Source organism: Betta splendens, chromosome 4 (assembly GCF_900634795.4).
Source record: "Betta splendens chromosome 4, fBetSpl5.4, whole genome shotgun sequence".
NCBI lineage: Eukaryota > Metazoa > Chordata > Actinopteri > Anabantiformes > Osphronemidae > Betta > Betta splendens.
Genome location: NC_040884.2, coordinates 19,062,958 through 19,075,550, shown reverse-complemented (window position 1 = coordinate 19,075,550; position 12,593 = coordinate 19,062,958). Strand labels below are relative to the sequence as shown.

General features: G+C 38.7%; 2 protein-coding genes across 4 annotated transcripts in view; one reads left to right on the top strand and one right to left on the bottom strand.

The window, feature by feature from the left end:
* Positions 1-641: 641 nt before the first annotated feature.
* Positions 642-5,587, bottom strand: nom1 (nucleolar protein with MIF4G domain 1). The gene is made up of 11 exons (XM_029146760.3): positions 4,465-5,587; positions 4,256-4,368; positions 3,843-4,038; positions 3,431-3,754; positions 3,140-3,250; positions 2,761-2,928; positions 2,501-2,622; positions 2,264-2,396; positions 1,516-1,647; positions 1,290-1,399; positions 642-1,035 (listed from the first exon to the last, which is right to left on the bottom strand). Exons 1-11 carry the CDS (start codon positions 5,401-5,403, stop codon positions 858-860), a joined length of 2,526 nt encoding a protein of 841 aa, XP_029002593.1. The 5' UTR covers positions 5,404-5,587; the 3' UTR covers positions 642-857.
* Positions 5,588-5,696: 109 nt separating this feature from the next.
* lmbr1 (limb development membrane protein 1) overlaps positions 5,697-12,593 on the top strand; it is a 23,135-nt gene continuing 16,238 nt past the window's right edge. The window contains exons 1-5 of one of the 3 annotated variants that reach the window (XM_029146761.3): positions 5,697-5,905; positions 8,110-8,182; positions 8,974-9,013; positions 10,121-10,260; positions 10,932-11,035. In XM_029146761.3, the coding sequence (XP_029002594.1) occupies positions 5,843-5,905; positions 8,110-8,182; positions 8,974-9,013; positions 10,121-10,260; positions 10,932-11,035 (420 nt within the window). In that variant the 5' untranslated portion in view covers positions 5,697-5,842. Of the gene's footprint in view, positions 5,906-8,109; positions 8,183-8,958; positions 9,014-10,120; positions 10,261-10,931; positions 11,036-12,593 lie in introns of all 3 variants that reach the window. The other 2 variants (XM_055508066.1, XM_055508067.1) reach the window with 2 other exon arrangements.

Sequence of the window (12,593 nt, the reverse complement as noted above, 5' to 3'; positions counted from 1 at the left end):
AGTGGTCGTTGAGATGTGATCAAAACCCAGAACTTTTAATGTTACAACACAACTCTTCAGTGTAAAGCTGTTGTGTGGGTTGTCGACTGAGAACGTTTCCTCTGGTTGACCTTGGTGGCTCATTCCTGACCTCAGGCCAGGCCTCCAGCTATAGACTGATACAGTAATTAATGGGAGCAAGTATCAAATGTAACAGAGTGACTCTGCTATGTTAACCATGCAGGCAGATACTGGTGTCAAGGAGCAGATAGAATAAGTTACATTCAAGGCCCTGGTTCATTTTATCAGGCTGCATAAACACAGAACCTCTGCAGCTGAAAAGTGGAAATATCAAAAAGATAAAATTGACAAATATTCACTAACCAGTTAAGTTTAGGCCTGAAAAAGACTTCATTTTGTGCAAGAGATAGAACTGTCTTAGCAAAAACACAATGAAAGCATCTGCAAAATGAAAGCTTCTACTTTTATGTCCTTTTTAAGTTTTCGGAAAATGTCATTTGCTGAATTTTGAGGGATGTTTAATAAACTGGTATAAACAGTTTGCACGGCAGAGAATCTGTATTACTTCAGTCTGGAAAGGACTAAATAATGTTGACATTTTATTAGTTTTATTAACCAATACACAGCAACATCAAAATGAATGTGTTTGAACTGAAACATTTATTATTGTTATTTTGCAAATCAAACCAGTTTGTCTCATTTTTATAGTACACAGTACTATATTATCGGTATGTTCAGTAGAATCTTTATGAACAAATCAACAAAACTAGGTTTGGTTTATATAGAGTCACACTCAACCCTAACAAGTCGTCCACTGTTCCATGGTTTTGTTTGAAAGTACGCTGGCTGTGTGACTTTTACAGTTTGAGCTTGGCCTCTTTGGCCTCCATGGCTTTGGTTGCGACCTGAGCGCGCTCTGAAAGCATCGCTGCTTGCTCAGCTGGTCTCTGCGACGGAGCATTCTTCAGCAGAAAGTGGCTGATGAAAAGCTTCAAGCCCTCCCGCAGCATTCCTAGCTTGGGAATTCCTGAAATCCTGGTGAACGAAAACAATGTGGGGCATTGATTTCCAGACGTTCACATACTGCCAAGCTAACGAAGTTAACGTTGCTCAACAGTTACTGTTGAACTGACTGACATGAAGCTTCACGCTCCTCAAAAGCTAAATTGTGGTTACTTGAACCACAGACTTAATAAAAAAAACAACAAACTATTCAATACTAGCTTCATTTTCCTTTTTTGCATTTCAGCTGACATGTATAAGTAGCCAAAAGAAACCATGAACCTCACCTTCCAAAGATGTTGGAGAGGTCCTCAAGCTCAGTCTCCATAAGAATTTTAGTCAGCAGCTGACGCAAGAAGCGCACTGTGGGCTTATCGAGTTCCCCAAACTCGATTGCCTATAAACATAAACAACCATAAATAACCTCAACAGCCTTACAGTATCAGACACAATTTTGATTCATAGCAATAAATATATAGAAGTAAGATGAAATCTCTACACCAGACCACCTACTTTGAGGATGGAGAGTGGAAGGCACTTCCTCTGAAGGAAGTGTGTAACTAGCAGGACTAGGTTGTTGAAGGTGGTACTGGTTAGATTGGACAGCTCCCTGAACTTGTCCCATAGAGTGAACTGGAATGTCATCTAGGAGAATATAAGATATTGATTAAAAGCTTGTATCACAGCACTGACTCACACCAAAATAGCAAAACAGCAGCAGATACTATAAAGAACAGGAACCTTCCACTCCACACAGGTAATCCTCTCCTCCACATCCAGTTTACATGCGAAAAGCAAACATTCCCACCAGCCCTCATTCAAACCCTTTGATGGGGACAATGGTCATCAGTTTCTGATATGGACTTGTGGTCTACATAGCAGCAAAGTAGGAAGTGTGGTCTCGCCTCCATTGTTTGTAGTCACAGTTTGAGTCAAATAATATCAGAGGAGAGAGAGGTGTGAGAGGCTCCCACACAGAAGAGGTGAAATTAAGGCCACACGCACAGGTCACACATAGTTTAAGAGACTGGGTGGTCACACACACACACACACACACACACACACACACACACACACACACACACACACACACACACACACACACACACACACACACACACACACACACACACACACACACACACGATAATTCAAATATAGAGCATGTGCAGAATGGAAAAGGAGATTAAAGGACCCACTATCACACATATTTCAGAAGTTCCATTTATGATAAAAAAATGTTAAAGTGAAACTGAAGGACCTGAAATCGTCGGTCATGGGAGCAGAACTTCTCGCCCAGTACAGCATAAAAGGCATTAAAGGTTTTCTCCTGCAGACAGCAGTCCATCACGACATGAACGATCTCTCTCTCCTGCTTGTCCTTCAGGCCCATCCTTCACAGAGAGCAAATAAAATTATCGAATCATAATGTGTATAAATACATCATTTAAATTATTTTTAAAATGTTCTTTCGTGTGTGCAGTAAGCCACAACAAACCTTAACAGTTTCTCAAATGCATCCAGGTAATCTTCACTGGTCATAATCACACAGAAGATGTTCCTTCGCACTTCAGTGTTCATCCTCTGTTTTCTGGCAAGCTCTAAAACCTTGTCACTGAACTGAAAAAATAATAACAATAATATTAACAACAACAACAATAATAATAATAATACCACGCTTTCCCAATGTGAAAATGTCATGTGTGCACGACTTTAACCATGGCTTTTTAACCATGGCTCCTTGGATCCGTACTCTACCTGTCCTGCAGTACTCTGTTTTGTAGTTGCAGGTCCTTGCTCGCTGATCATGGGTGCGCCGCTCCACGAGGAGCCGACGATCCACCAGCGGCCGACTTGTTCTGCAGCCAAGAGATTGTCCAGAGAGACCCTCAGTTTCACATCGCTGCTTCCTGCGCTGTTGTGGACCTGAACAACATATTCAACCAGGCATCACTCAAAAGAACACTGGCCTGGAACCATACAGCTGACAAATGCTAAGAGTCATGCTCTTAACCAAGTTGGTACTCTGGGGCCATCTAGTGGTAGAAACGGAGACTACACTAAAAATAGATCAGCCGGGAAGAGAATGATTTGATTAACACTGTAAAACTGTGACCATTCTGTAAAATTCACGTACCAGAGTCCTCTGCAACTTCCTTAGTTTCTCCACTGGCTCTGGATTGTATCCTGGGATCTTCCGCATATCATTATTTTTTAAAGCCAGCATAGTCTCCAACATAAAACGCACCTGAGCACATTTTGACCCAAGATTACATTTTCTAGTGAAGTTCCAAATTTTAAAATAAAAAGAAAAATGACATTATAAAATGTTGTACACAATACTAAATCAGTTAAATGAAAAATGAATACACAAAACATTATTGGAATAAAAAAACATTTAAATCAAAAAGGAATTATTTTGCCTTACCCTGGTTTGATCCTGAAACTTTGATCCCAAGTCACTGGCTTTGCGCTGGGCTTCAGAGATGAGCTCCTTCAGAGCTAGAGCATCGTCTTTCCTCAGAGCAAAACCCACATTTCTCAGCACAAACAAAACTAATTCAATGTCCCTCTCTGTAAATGCCTTCACTAAAAGTTTTAGGATGTCAAAGATGAGGACAGAATGCACAACCTGGAAGTTATACAGGTGAGCAATTATAGCGAGCAGGTTGTCGCACTCTTTGCCTTCATTTTGGTTCTTATACAACTTGTCAAAATTACGTACAACTGTTTCAAGAAAATGGGCTCCGACCTGGAAAATGACAAACAAAACATATAACTCTCACCGAGGAAGGTAGAAACAACCTGGACATTTTGTTTATGATTTGGTTTGACTTTACCTCCAATCCGATGGAATAATGGAGGATGCTGACAAGCAAGATGTGCTCCATCAGCAGTCGATCAGGCATCAGGGTTGGGGTGACACAGGCTGCTAGCAGTACCTCTGTCAGGGTATCATTCATGTCCTTCCTGCTCCAGCTCACATACAGCCCTGCTAGCTGACTGCTTATCGAGGCCATGTTGGGCTCACTCAGTCTGTGAAAGTTGATAATAAAAGCTGAAAGTCAACTTAATAGTTACATCGACATCTGTGAAAGACCTACGGAAGCACTAATGAGAGAAACAGCAGTTATTTTATACTCCTGGCTCTAATTTTAGTTATGGTACAGATGGTGGTAGCTTGGCATATTTTATTTGTTAAGCAGATCATTTATTAATGATGGAAATTTCTCAAAGTCACTAGAACCAGTACCTATTCACCAGGCCTTTCACAATCCTCTTCAGTTTTTGAAGCTCAGCTTTACGTTTATCATCCCCAGATCCACGCAAGTGAGGTGGCACATATTTACCAGTTGTAGAAGGGACCTAGGCAATGGAAATTATTACACATGTATTATACAGCACACAGGTTTTATGGACATGACTTGAATGAAACCTTAATTTTAAAGTTTGTAAACTCACACATTCTGACTTGCTGTTTGATGTCTCATGTTCAATGTCAGCTTCTGCTTCTTCCCCATTTTCATTGTGTGACTCTGAGGCCTCACTATCATTCACCTCTGAAGCATCACTATCATTCACCTCTGAAGCATCACTATTATTCACCTCCTGCTCCATTTCCTCATCCTCCTCATTAACCACTTCATCATCCTCATCAAATGAGCCCATGTCTTCCTCGCTGTGTTCACTTGCATCATCTTCTGGTACCTCACCCTCATCAGGCTTTTTGAAGCTCTCTCCAGCTGTATCCATGTCGTTAACATTATCTTCATCATCATCATCATCCTCATCATACCACACCCCTGCACCAATTGAGCCAGAGTTAAGTGCTCCAAGAATGTAATCAAGCCCATCAGCCACAAAAGACTGTGGGATACTTGTCTTGTTTTTCCTCCTGTTTAATCCCAGGCGCCGCTCTAGCTTCTTTATTTCTCTGTCCTCTTCTTCATTTGCTTCCATAAGGGCCATTTTTCTTGATTCCTGAAGCTTATTAATTTTCTTGCCTTTTTTGGAAGATGTTTTAGAGTCGCTGGATGTTTCCGCGGCAGCTGCACTTGTACTTGACTTCTTTGACTGTGTTTTTGCCAATTTCTTTGCTTTCTCTATGGTCTTCTTCGTCTGCTGTTCATCAGTTGTTGTCTTAGAGTCTTTGCTGTCATCGAGCGGCAAGACGTTGGTCTTTTTACATTCATAATACATTTTCATGTTGGCTTTCTTCAGTTTTCTCTTCTCTTTGCGCAGCTCCTTTCTGCTTTTCTTTTGCACATAGTTCAACCGGTCATCATTATCTGCATTTTCGGCAGTTTTGCTTCTAACAAATTTGTCCACTGTCACTATGTACCTCTGCAAGGTTGCGTTTCTTTTCTTCTTTTTTCTGTTCTGCTTCAATCCCCCCTTCATGTTTACTAAACTATAATGTTAGCTTGATACGTTACGTTTTACTGCTTCCTTTTCTATTTTTAAAACAATATAAGCAAGGAGTGTTTAAATGTACAAACTAACTGCACATTCCAGGATTAAACCACTCGGTTTCTACTTTCAACACAAAAATACCTTAACCGCACATGTAGCTCCGTGGAGGACAACATTGTTGTGACCCACAAACATGTGACCATTACTATCCGGGTCACGCCGAGGACTTGACGCATAATGATGACGTATATTATTTGGGGGCGTTTTTTTCTTTTTTTGGCACTGAGCGGGGTTCCTTCGGTGTAAACTGTCTTGCAACCAGTCAGGGCTGTTTTTAGAGGGATGGGGAAGGCGTCTGAGTTGTTGTCAGTCGTACGAGCTAGCATGTAGCGAGTCTGTAGCCTTTACTGTATTTGCAATATGAAGAATGGAAGAAGACGATGTGACTATCAGAGAGCAGAATTTCCACAGCCAAGTCCGAGAGTACATCGTAAGTGAGCCGTTGGTCGAGGCTAGCTGCTAACAAGGTCCTTTGCTGCACTGTGGCTAACGTTAGCTTTAGCATCAACTGTCAGTTTAAGTCGCTATAACGCCAATCTATTGAGTTTATGCTAGGGTTTATGCTATGTTTATGTTGTGCTATTCACTTTTTAAGTAGGTAATTGGCCGAATAGTTTTAGAATATTGAAAGCATGAGTGAGTCGGATTATTAACATCAGCATACATCAACGTTAGGTTAGCTAATTTCTATAAAATAATGCTTTCCCAATAAATTATCAGTTCTAGCTAAGATAAATTAATGTTGGGATATTTTAAAGTCTTAAAATTAAATAGTTCCGTCTCATTACGATATGTATAGATATACTGTCCAGTTTGCATCCAGCTTTGTATAATATTAATATTAGTATATTTATCATCTCTAACGTTCATGTTATTTTATATTTTCAACAAAGTTTGCTGCATAACCAAATTAGTCTTAATTAGTTATTGTCACGTAATATATAACTAGAGTTACTAAAGTAACTAATGTAATTACTACAGTGATAACTGCGGTTTTCCAGTTTTTAAGAGCATCATAAAGAGTATTATAAAAGATAAAGTGGACAATTCACAAGGAGACTCTGAATCTGGAGTGGGACATCTTGATAACTACTGACAGAAATGAAATATGGAAACTATCAAGTGTCTCACCAGCAAGCAGACTCAGCCTTTCTTCTTCAGCTAATACATCTTGTCCTAAAGGTCTTTCTACGCCTGACTTTTAGGATCCTGTGTCGTCAAAGTGTCACCTAAAACCCTCTTCATCACGCGTTATCATTTCTGTATCAGTTAACACATCTTTGGGGAGTTAAGTAAATGCCACTCCTATGTTTGCACAGAACACAGAGAATCAGGTTGTCATTAATAAGTGAAGCAGGGTGATGTGTTACTAGTGTGCACACAGTTTGGTCAGTACTTGAAATTTCATTAACACCTCCAATTAAAGGCCAACATCACTATTGTGCGCTCACATATTTCTGTAGGCAGAAAGAAATATGCAATATTAAGCAAACTGTATATAGAGTCACAACCTACCCAAGGACTACGGCTTTATTATTATTTTTATTCTGAGATAATAAAATACACGATCCAAGGTTCCGTTATTAAATCACCTTCCAATCTATCATCTATTTGTTTGCACATACATAAAGAGATGCTTTTAAAATGTCCCACACCTCCAGAAGGAATTCCTGTGTCATAGGTGTGGAATGTTGTGACTAAATTAGTTAGCGTTGCCCAAAAAATGCTTAGAAGAAGTCAGTCTTGTTTAATATTTTCCCCTTTTGTTATTCAGTGGACAACTATGCATTTCGCTGAAAGCTGAGTATTATCTAGTTTAGCGGCAGTTGCATTGACTGTTTTACTTGAAACCTGCCGTTATCGCTCAGGCTGTTGTGTCTGTGCAAACTTATCAGCTCTGTGCAGCTGATTGTGTTAAACTTGTTTGTAGCTTGTCAATAAACCAGCTCTATTTGGAAGCAGACGTCCAAATTAGCAGAGAAAAACACTTTGTCATTTTAGACTGATTGAGAAGATTTGACATTTGAAATGTGTGCAAAGAGCCTAGGGACTGTCTGAGTCATTTCATAATCCAAGCTCGGCCATGATGAGTTGTGCAATGTTGACAGGGTGCAAACTGCTGAAGTGGGTGCTTCTAACATTAGTTATGCACTAGTCACTGTCACAGTAGAAGGTGGGAATGTGGAATGTGATCTTTCTGATAGACCATCCAGTTTGTTATGAGGCAGCAGTTACCTAATAAATTGTTTATAATAGTTAAGGCTTTTCACAACTTTCCTTGTATCATTTCTAGAAACTGGAAAAGGGTCATTGTGATCCTGTTTACCTTTGTAAAAACAACCGCTAAATGACAATAGATATAGTAGTTTGTCATTTATGAATATTTTTATTTTTACAGAATCATGTTACAGATGGTATGGATGAATATGTATAAAAGATTTATATTTATATTTATATATTTATATTTATTTGTAAGTTGTTTATTAATGCACAGACAGTCCTGTAGTCTGTAGTATTTTAATGTGTATAGATTTGGAGTCTGCTGTTTGCAATGCTAGCAGTTGAGGCTAATGTGCAGATTTATTAGCAGGTACATGGCCTAGCATTGACTAAATTGTTCTATTGACCTTTCAGATTTGCTTCCTCCTGTTTGCAGTCCTCTACATTGTGTCCTACTGCATCATAACTCGATACAAGAGAAAAAGTGGTAAGTGTTTGAATACGATCTCTTGCTGTGAACACAAATCTGCTTGTGTCTTAGTGAGGCTGTAACCTATAACTCTAGTATTCAGGACATTGTAAAAGGTTGGCACCTCTCTGTATAGGCTGCGTTTGCTTTCAAACAGAGTCCTTCATTGTGCTCAAACTGAAACGTCAGAGCCAAGAAGGTTTTATGTGTTGGCGTAACAGACCACAACTATGTCTGTAGAGCAATCTCCTTATTGAGATCTGCTTTTGTGTAAAATGACTATGACTATCACAAACACTCTATTCTACTACATTGTCATCTTTTCAAGAAATTTCCTACAAAAATGACATACACTCTCCCATTTTCCCAAACAAATATAGTATGTCCAGGTTATCCAGGCTTTTCTCGTCTCATTTTGAAAGTAGACCACTTTGTACCAGAAATTCCTTCTGGAGCTTTTGAACAGCACTGAACTAGGCGGCTCTTGTCTCTTTACCTTCAGTTTAGCCTGATCTGAACTTGAAGTGACATTTTCATATACTGCTAGTAATGTTTTTTTGGAGAATACCTTTAATTATGTTTTATTCAATAAAAGATTCTAAGGTCACATAATAACTGACATAACTGGCAATTTATTATGAATGCATTGGGAAAACAACCCCCTCCCTGCTTCAACAGTTGGACTAATACCTGCAATAATGCATGTTGGTCTCATCCAGTGTTAGTGTGAAAGTCTGGGATAATTAACTAGTTTTTGTGATGTAGTAACATAAGCAGCATGTTAACTTGCTCAGTGTCTCACCTTGTAGATGACCATGAGGATGAAGATGCTGTTGTCAACAGAATATCGTGAGTGAAACTGATTTCAGTGAAGTCTTTGTAAAACTATGTAATTACCACATTGGGCAAGTCCTGTTGTAAGACTTGTCAGTATTTATGCTTGATTCGGCTTTTATATTTTATTTTGTAGCTCCTTTGAAACAATTTTATGATGTTTAAAGGCAAATATATGTCTAATGCATCTTTATGCAACTTTCTCTCTTGCCTTGAGATTCAAAAGGCTTGTTTCAGTTAGTAGTTGGTCCAGTGGTTGCAACCCCCCAAGAAGCCAAAAAAAAAAAAACTACTGTTACTTAAGTGCACTCTAATCTGATTACTGACCATGATCTATGACAAAGATCTGCTGTGGCAATTTTCTTGTGATGAGCTGAAAGAAATAAAAAATAGTTACTGCTACTGTAGCTGTAGACTTGACTATGGCACTTAGACTGAACACAGGAACAGTTTTTCTTCACTTTCGCTCTTTCCCTTTATTGCATCAATTTTGTGATTCATTTTATCCACCACACATTTAGGAAAACAACAACCAGATCCGTTATAATGAAAATAATCATTATTTGCAGTAAGTAGTTCCATAAACTGACAACATTTTGCACTAACTCACTGACAGCCACTAATTTCATACATGTGCCACTTGAGCTATTATATTTGTTGCAAGCATCACGCCTCATTTTGGAGTGACTGACACATTTAAAGATGCATGTTGTAGTCACATTTTACCTTCTTTTGTTTAGCAGAGAAAAGGATGCTCAAGGGTCCAACAAAAAGGGTTTTAGATTATAGGATTCTTTAGCGACATGGTCAAGTGGAGACGTTTTTACTGTCCCACTGAGACCACTAAGCAGATGGACACTAACTATCTATAGATCTATCTATCTATCTCTATAGACCTACTGTCTCTGAAAGGAGTGGATAAAGTGAGATGAGGGATAATAATTAAAATAGTAAATTCTTCCTTTTTCTTAATAATCAAGTGTCTTTTATATTATAAAACTAGAAACATTATTTCCAGTAACCATCTACTTGCTGGTAAAGTTATTACCTTGTGATTTTGTATGTGTTGGCACTTGCACCTACGTATGTTCTGATCCTGTTTGCCTTTGGTTTTATTTACAGATTGTACTTGTGTACCTTCACCCTGGCAGTGTCCGGTGGTGCCGTCTTCCTACTGCCTTTCTCAATCATTAGTAATGAGATCCTCCTATCCTTCCCCAAAAACTATTACATTCAGTGGCTCAATGGCTCCCTCATTCATGGTTGGTAGATTATGTGTCATGTTTCATGAGTTGTTAGTTTTAAAATCTATATAAATGCTTGATTTTCTGTTTTTGTCACACCATGTAATTATTTTAACATTAACAATTTATGTTGCTCCTAATACATGTACAATGTTTTAGTAACTATGGAAACTACATTAAACACAGTTCCATACCACAACATTTTTTGTTACATTGTTTAAATGGGCTTATTAAACAAACTTACCTATTTAACCTAACTACTACTACTTAGGTGCTAATTAAAATTATATATGAATAGATTCTGGAATAATTACTTTATGATTTACTTTAAACAGTTTGCCTTGCTATGTATCTTTACATAACGTTTAAGAAAAAAACATAACAAACAAAGAAAAATGAAGTAAACCATAAAATCACCAGTGTATAAAATAATGGTTTTAACTTTATACCTTGTACCTTTGTACCTTATGACTATGAGCTCATATACCGTTTCAAATTGGGGTGTTCTGTGCTGCATCCTCCACCAGGGGGCATTAGCGTTAAGGACTTGCTAGAAAGACACTTGCTCCTAACAAGATATAAAAGATATGAATTATGTCAAATTAAAACGGAAACTCAGTATTTCTTTATTATATACAAGTTGTATATATCAATATATGTATTTAATCTTACATTTGTTTTTTTTGCAGGGCTTTGGAACCTTGTGTCGCTGTTCTCCAACCTTTGTCTCTTTGTCCTGATGCCCTTTGCTTATTTCTTTTTGGAGTCTGAGGGCTTTGCAGGATCAAAAAAGGTAAGTTTTTAAATTCATACCCATTGTTGCAGATTTTGTTTGTTTTCAATATACATCCTTCCTTTGTATCTTTAGAAAACAAGACCAGTTCGCTCTCATGTCACAGTTGTGTTTTTTTTTCATATTCACTTAATGGTTTGTTTTTGATGCAGTGAATGTCACATCTATTAGAAGTAATTTGTAGCCTCTGTCCCCATATTAAATAAGAAAAAAGTAACTTAATCATAACTAGCACAAAAGAACAGATGCAAAAATACAAGTACTATACATAGTATAATAAACTAGGAATAACATATGTGACTTCTGGTGTGGCTCCACCAATCCAGCCATTTATGGAAACTTAATTTCATGAAATTAGTCAGAGATTAACTAGAAGCCAAAAAAGTTAAAAAACTAGGCCTTAAAAAATATGAATTAAAAATATGAAGCTCAGCAAAGGTTTTATTTCAGCAGCCAAAGCAGCAGGTGCCTAGTCCTTGCCCTCTCTCTGACTCATGCCATTGACCGTAACTGCCACCGCAGAAACCTCATTAACCATGAAAGTCTAAATCTGGTCTTCGCCCAGCGCCACATCCTGACAAACCCTTCCAATAAGGCCACAGGCTGCAAACGCTTCAACACCGTTGAATCGGCCTCACTGATTTAAGGCCTGATTCCTTGTCACCCCCCTCCCCAGCCCCCTAAAATAAAACTTCAAAAGGACAGGCTAATAATCGAGTTGTAAGGCTCAGCGAACTTCCTCGTTTAATTGATTACCCCCCCAAAAAAAGAGGCTGGGGTCTCGTGTTCCAAAAGTCCATAAAGTCGCAGCAACATGACAGCACAATAGAGCCTCGCAAAATGGAGGGGGAAAGATTTACATTTAATACACCTCTATCCTGTGTCACAGTTTGAAACCTCTCTGGTTTATGTCCCTTCTGGCTAAAGCACATAAAAATTAGTCTGTACTGTAGTGTATAGCTAGTTTCTTTCTACCTCAGCCCACTAATTTGTTTGGTTCCATTTCTTCAGTAGAGGGCAGGCCCTGATGTCTAGGAAGCAGGATGACTGCCTCTTACACGTTCCTTCTTTTTGTTCTTTCTCACTTCTGTAAGACTGTTGCTTCCTACTGATGTTCCATAAATTTGCTTAGAGGAAGCACTGTTTAGTGTTGTGCACACGTCCAGGTATAGTGAGAGAGAGAGAGTGTGTGTGTGTGTGTGTGTGTGTGTGTGTGTGTGTGTGTGTGTGTGTGTGTGTGTGTGTGTGTGTGTGTGTGTGTGTGTGTGTGTGTGTGTGTGTGTGTGTGTGTGTGTGTGTGTGTGTGTGTGTGTGTGCGCCAAGAAAGGGGTAAAGGTGACATTCCTGTCTAACCCTAAAAAACTATCAACAATTGACCTGCAGAGTCAATTATGTAGCGAACATCAACAGGAATGTAAACCACAGATCTAAGTTTTTATAATGTGATAGTCTTTTCCCCAATAACTGCATTAAAGCACAATGTCATAAGGTTTTATGTGGTATTTTAACCTCCTGGGCTAATGTTATGGCACTGCGAGGTCCTTTTGACTGCGGAAAT